The 6,987-nt window shown below is 36.6% G+C and overlaps 1 protein-coding gene across 1 annotated transcript in view; it reads left to right on the top strand.

Annotated features, from left to right (window-relative positions):
* Positions 1 to 6,987, top strand: part of LOC105163730 (ABC transporter G family member 35-like) — a gene marked incomplete in the record, with an annotated part of 9,690 nt that extends 2,703 nt beyond the window's left edge. Inside the window, 18 exon segments of the mRNA XM_011082179.2 lie at positions 1 to 23; positions 147 to 200; positions 792 to 882; positions 1,729 to 2,030; positions 2,301 to 2,899; positions 3,085 to 3,245; positions 3,412 to 3,521; positions 3,624 to 3,777; positions 3,853 to 4,008; positions 4,104 to 4,279; positions 4,367 to 4,699; positions 4,782 to 5,072; positions 5,169 to 5,252; positions 5,329 to 5,462; positions 5,541 to 5,768; positions 5,861 to 6,032; positions 6,104 to 6,358; positions 6,450 to 6,987. Coding sequence (XP_011080481.1) covers positions 1 to 23; positions 147 to 200; positions 792 to 882; positions 1,729 to 2,030; positions 2,301 to 2,899; positions 3,085 to 3,245; positions 3,412 to 3,521; positions 3,624 to 3,777; positions 3,853 to 4,008; positions 4,104 to 4,279; positions 4,367 to 4,699; positions 4,782 to 5,072; positions 5,169 to 5,252; positions 5,329 to 5,462; positions 5,541 to 5,768; positions 5,861 to 6,032; positions 6,104 to 6,358; positions 6,450 to 6,722 — 3,596 coding nt within the window.

The raw sequence follows: 6,987 nt of genomic DNA, 5'->3' as shown, positions 1-6,987 counted from the left end.
CAGAAGTTGATCTTTTCATGAAGGTAATTAATACTATAGTAATTAATGCTCAAATATTATTTTTGGCTTATGATTTAAATTATTATTTTTTTAAAAAAAAAATAATTTTGTGCTTTTTGTGTGTTGTATGTGCTCCATCATGTCAGGCAATTGCCATGCAGGGAGTAGAGAGCAGTCTTATTACTGACTACACTCTAAGGGTAAGCATATTTTATTTCCTTTTTTTTTTAAAACAAAAAAGAGAAAGTTTATGGTTATATAATTCAATTTTTTAATTTTTTTTATTTGAAAATGCGGTTATACGTTTATTTTATACATTTTCAGTTGAAAATATATTCAATATCATTTATTTTTTTTAATCATTGATTATGTTCAAATAAAAATAAATTAATTTGAGATTATTTATACAAAAAATAAACGACCCTTTTTATTAATCTAAATATATTTTTAATTTTTGCATATAAAAATAGAAATTAACATTAAAAAAATTCAGAAAATTTAGTTTCAACAAATGTGACTGTGGGGCCTTAATGATCTTTCTTTGTTTTCGGTCAAAAATCACTCCTCACCAGCTCCCAATATACATCACAATTGTAGTTGGGCTATGGCTGGGCCCACCAACATGCCTTTTGGGCTGTTGGTGGGCCATTCGGAAGGTTCTTGATTTAGTTGGTGAACAAATCAATTTTTATTCATGAAAAGCATTATTATTATTATTAATTTCTTTTTTTAAAAAAAAGCATCTTGGGTTAATACTAACATTTTCTTCTACCAAATTAAAAAAAATGCAGATATTGGGGCTTGATGTGTGCAGAGACACCATTGTCGGGGATGAAATGATAAGAGGAATTTCTGGAGGTCAAAAGAAGCGTGTTACAACAGGTAATATATAGTTTTAAATGAATTCTAGTTCTTGTTGAATTCAGATAAATTTAATTTTTTTTAAAATAATCAGTCATATGATAAATACAATAATAATTGTAAATTCTAGTTATTTGGTCGGGTCGAATATGATATTGATTAAAAAAAAGTCATAAATTTAATATCTACGTACAAAATTGATTTTAAATTAAAACTGAGTGTAATATTTAAAAATTTTAAGTGGTCATTTTGCCTAAATCTAAAGCATCAATAGAAAAAGATTTATGATCACACAAACTAGAATAATAATTAAAAAAAAAAGAAAAGGAAACAAATTGAGGTGTGTTTCTTGTTTCATTGAAGTAGTTAAGGATGATGCATTTGTTGACTAAATCCCTTGGTGGAATTACCAAATCTTATCTGCCCAACTCCAATCACTAAAATTTGGACCCATAAATCATCTAAATTTTTTAATACATTAGAAGCAATAGAAAGATTCTTAGTACAACAACATGGTCCCAATTGTCCCCACCCAATGGGGAAAGGGAAACTGAATAGGTAAGAAGTCTACTAGTGTTGAAATATTTCCAACTTTTTCTTACCTAATACCAAATAGCATATTGACCAATTTTAAATTGCTAATATAACATATATTATTATATTTTGAACCAATTGCACAGATTTGTAAGTTTTTCTTTTTAATATAAAGTGGTTGTACAAAGAAATGGTGTGAATTATATCATATCAACAATAGAATTTATATTGTACTGATGTGATGGAATCGACTTTGGTCGACGTTGATTTGACCATCATGATCTTAGGTTGAACAACGACTTCATAATTTGCGTTTTGATTCTTAACTTTCAGGAGAAATGATTGTTGGGCCTACAAAAACACTATTTATGGATGAGATATCAACGGGCTTGGACAGCTCAACAACGTTTCAAATAGTCAAGTGTTTGCAACAAATTGTACATCTCACGGAGGCCACAATTTTCATGTCCCTTCTCCAACCAGCTCCAGAGACATTTGATCTCTTCGATGACATTATTCTATTGTCAGAAGGTCAAATTGTGTATCAAGGCCCGAGAGAGCACATCATTGAATTCTTCGAAAGTTGTGGGTTCAAATGCCCTGAAAGAAAAGGAACTGCCGATTTCTTGCAAGAGGTAAATACTATGAATAGCTCAACAAAAGATATGTCTTGTTATTTATATCATAGTATACTTAAGTCGATATCATTCTACACTAAATAACATATCATAGGTTCCTACATCTATTACTAGAAACAAAGATGAGTATTAATGGTACAATTTTGATGTAACGATGTTGATGTGATTTAAGGAATTAGAGGAAAAACATTATTCCCTTAAAAGGTATTTTTCAAGTATTTTCATTGGATTCTAATGCTAACAACCTAACATCTACATCTAATCCAGGTCACATCGAGAAAAGACCAGGAGCAATACTGGGCAGATAGAAGCAAACCATATAGATACATTCATGTTAGCAAATTTGCCAAAAGATTCAAACGCTTCCACGTCGGCTTACGCCTTGAAAATGAACTATCTGTCCCTTACGACAAGAGCCGAAGCCATAAAGCAGCTCTAGTGTTCAAGAAGTACTCCATCCCCAAACGACAGCTCCTTAAGGCCAACTTCGAAAAGGAATGGCTTTTGATCAGGAGAAACTCATTCGTCTACGTTTTTAAGACCGTGCAGATATTCATCGTTGCCATCATCACATCGACTGTCTTTCTACGCACTCAAATGCATACTAGGAACGAACAGGATGGTGCAATCTACATTGGTGCATTGTTGTTTAGCATGATATGCAACACCTTCAACGGCTTTGCAGAGCTCTCACTTACGATACAGAGACTTCCGGTATTCTACAAGCATCGAGACATTCTTTTCCACCCTCCTTGGGCTTTCACTCTGCCTACATTTTTGCTACGGATACCAATCTCCATTTTTGAGGCTACCGTGTGGATGGTTACAACATACTACACCATCGGATTCGCCCCTGAACCTAGCAGGTATAAGTTCTGACCTATATTTCTCTCTCAATAGGTTAATGCCTCACTTCTTTGCAGACTCGAATGTCTCTACTAGTCTACTATAGAGACTAAAGTTGTCACCCTGCTTTTCTATTTTTACGAGAAATGTTCAGACAAGATTTAAAGTTTGGAGCTAATAGTGAAGATTTTTATTACATTCTCAGGTTTTTCAAGCAATTCCTGTTGATATTTGCTATCCAGCAAATGGCTGCAGGGATATTCAGGTTGATAGCAGGAATATGTAGGACGATGATCATAGCAAACACCGGTGGCTCGCTTGCTCTCTTGCTCGTTTTCCTCTTGGGTGGTTTCATCCTACCTAAAGGTCAATGATTGACTATGAATTCTCGAACGTGTATTATTGTCATGCAACACATAATGCAAGTGAAAACAGAAAGGAAAAATAGAACCTAACCTTATAAACAAAGAAAACGTTCTTGCATGATCTATACAATGATAATGACTTACACAACTACTTCTTGCATTTGCAGACCAAATCCCAGATTGGTGGAGATGGGGTTTTTGGGTTTCACCTTTGAGCTACGGCTATAACGCCCTCGTAGTAAACGAGATGTTTGGTTCGAGATGGATGAACAAATTGGTGAGTCAAAGCTCTGTGTTTCTTTCGACCACTTGAGTTTGTTTAGTTATCATTTAAGGAAAGATGACATGGTTAATAACCAGTGTTTGATCTCTCGTGTAGGCGTCGGACAACACTAGAAGATTAGGGGTGGCTATAATGAACAATTTCAAAATTTTCGTTGACAAGAACTGGTATTGGATAGGCATGGGAGCGTTATTGGGGTTCACGCTACTCTTCAATGTTCTTTTCACTTTAGCTCTCATGTATCTCAACCGTAAGTTGCAATAATCTCCTTGATACACATACATGTTTCACGTGGAGTGTGATGAATGTTTCCTTGTTTTAACAGCTCTTGGAAAACCACAAGCTATAATATCCAAAGAGCAAGCGAGGGAGATGGAAGTCGAGCAGGAAGATACAGATGGAACACCAAGACTTAAAACGACAAAGTCAAAGAAAAATTCATTCTCTCGATCCTTAACCTCTAGTGATGGAAACAATACAAGTAACAATCATTAGAGAACATATATAAGATCATTTGGTTACACCAACAATATCATATTTGATTATTTAATATGTTTTTCATTGTCTTTTCATCAGTGGAAATGATAGTGCAGCGTATGAGCAGTCGTTCTAGTGTCCACGAATTAAGCAGAAGTGACAACTCGAGCACTGGGATAGTTCGAGGCGTTGCCCCAAAGAGAGGAATGGTTCTACCATTTACCCCTTTGGCTATGTCGTTTGACGACGTAAACTACTTTGTCGACATGCCACCAGTAAGAACTTCTGTCAACCTTAAGCTACATCTAGAGTGTATAGCGTTATTAACATAGTTAATGAATCTATTTATTCTGTTTTGATAGGAAATGAAGGAACAAGGAGTAATAGAAGACAAACTCCAATTACTATGTGAAGTAACTGGAGTGTTTAGGCCAGGAATTCTGACTGCACTAATGGGGGTAAGCGGAGCAGGAAAAACAACTCTAATGGACGTTTTGGCGGGACGAAAGACGGGTGGTTACATTGAAGGTGACATTAGGATATCTGGATTTCCCAAGAATCAAGAAACCTTTGCAAGAATCTCTGGATATTGTGAGCAAAATGATATCCACTCGCCTCAAGTAACTATCCATGAATCTTTGATCTACTCTGCATTCCTTCGGCTACCTAAAGAAGTTAGCGATGAACAAAAGATGGTAAGTTCTTTTTTTACCACATCACATTAACATAAAGAGCACTGCAATATATAGTTAAATTATACTCCCTATTTGTATATAGGCTTTTGTTGATGAGGTGATGGATTTGGTTGAGCTGGACAATCTCAAAGATGCCATTGTTGGGATCCCTGGAGTTACTGGATTGTCAACAGAACAAAGAAAAAGATTGACAATAGCTGTTGAACTTGTTGCCAACCCATCCATCATATTCATGGACGAGCCGACTTCTGGTCTGGATGCAAGAGCAGCAGCTATCGTCATGAGGACAGTGAGAAATACAGTCGACACAGGGAGAACCGTCGTTTGCACGATACATCAGCCTAGCATCGATATCTTTGAAACTTTTGATGAGGTAACACATAAAATGTTGCCCTTAATTATGTACTTACCATACTATCGATCTACCTCGTTTTTAGACTTTGACATCTCGCATCTTTCTATGAACTAGTTACTTCTAATGAAAAGAGGAGGGCGTGTTATCTATGCTGGACCCTTAGGCCAACACTCACAGAAAGTCATTGAATACTTTGAGGTATTTCTCAAAATGAAGTTGTTTTCTTTAACTCGACGAAACAAAAAATAAATATAATGTACTCTAATCTATGTAGACAATTCCTGGAGTCCCAAGAATCAAAGAGAAATACAATCCAGCAACCTGGATGCTCGAAGCTAGCTCGGGCGCTACAGAAGCCAGACTTGGACTAGATTTCGCCGAACACTACAAATCAACATCGTTATATCAGTAAGTCAATAAAAATACACCTCCAAATGTCCATAAACCACAAGTTTAATCCTATGTGCATGTGTGACTATTCACCAGGCGAACTAAGGCTCTCGTAAAAGAGTTGAGCATGCCGGCTCCCGGGGCGAAAAACCTATACTTCAGCACACAATACTCACAACCCACATGGGATCAATTCAAGTCCTGCCTATGGAAACAATGGTGGACTTACTGGAGAAGTCCCGACTATAATCTTGTTAGATACTTCTTCACTTTGGCTTGTGCACTCCTAGTTGGGACGATCTTCTGGAGAATTGGGATGAAAAAGTTTGTAGATCAATCCCCATACATTTGACAAGTTTAGCAACATGCCTGAAAATCCATACTAATTCAATCATCTCATTCTTTTTCCCCTTCAGGAACACAGACACAGATCTTTTGACTATCATTGGAGCAATGTATGCCTCCGTTTTGTTCCTTGGGATCAATAATTGTTCGACAGTGCAACCTATTGTAGCCGTGGAACGAACTGTGTTCTATCGAGAGAGGGCTGCAGGAATGTACTCAGCACTACCATATGCCCTTGCACAGGTAAAGCATGACACGAATTCTTAGCAATTCAACTATATACATTCAAGTTCTAACGCTACTTGATCATGCAGGTGATCGTAGAGATACCGTATGTGCTCATTCAAACAACATTCTACACTCTAATAGTGTATGCAATGGTGAGCTTCGAATGGACAGCAACCAAGTTCTTCTGGTTCTACTTCGTCACCTTCTTCTCCTTCCTCTACTTCACATACTACGGCATGATGACCGTTGCCATCACACCAAACCACCAAGTGGCAGCAATTTTTGCTGCAGCCTTTTACGCTCTTTTCAACTTATTTTCTGGCTTCTTCATCCCCCGACCAGTAAGTCATGCATACTCTTCACCTTAAATCATTAAGGCATATGATTTTACAACACAAAAGTGTAGTCTTGAAATATCTTTTCTATTGTCAGAAAATTCCCAAATGGTGGATATGGTACTACTGGATATGCCCGGTGGCGTGGACAGTATACGGACTAATCATCGGCCAATACGGGGACGTGCAAACAACAATTAGAGTAGCAGGGACATCCACTCAACCGATGATCAAACAGTACATCCAAGACCACTTCGGATACGATCCAAACTTCAAGGGGCCGGTGGCCGCAGTTCTGGTTGGATTCGCGGTTTTCTTTGCCTTCATGTATGCTTATTGCATCAAGACACTGAACTTTCAGACAAGGTAGATCTGAGTTAGACATGAGACTACAATGTGAATTGTGAATATACTTTACGAGTCCTTACTATGAGACTGTATTATCTTTCTTTTTCATGTGCTAGACATGAGAATGATGATAATGTTACGTGTACTTGATTCTATGAATCTGACATCAAACATAGTGATCTTCCAAGATTCTTGAAATAGTTTAGCTAGATTTTGTGACTGATAAGAAATAGTTATCAATGTAATTGTATTTTTTATCAAGTTATTATGTAAGAAGAAATTTGTAA

The sequence above is a fragment of the Sesamum indicum genome, linkage group LG1 (assembly GCF_000512975.1).
Source record: "Sesamum indicum cultivar Zhongzhi No. 13 linkage group LG1, S_indicum_v1.0, whole genome shotgun sequence".
Classification (NCBI taxonomy): Eukaryota; Viridiplantae; Streptophyta; class Magnoliopsida; order Lamiales; family Pedaliaceae; genus Sesamum; species Sesamum indicum.
The sequence above is the reverse complement of the archived record's forward strand: the minus strand, read 5'-3'. Positions and strand labels throughout refer to the sequence as shown.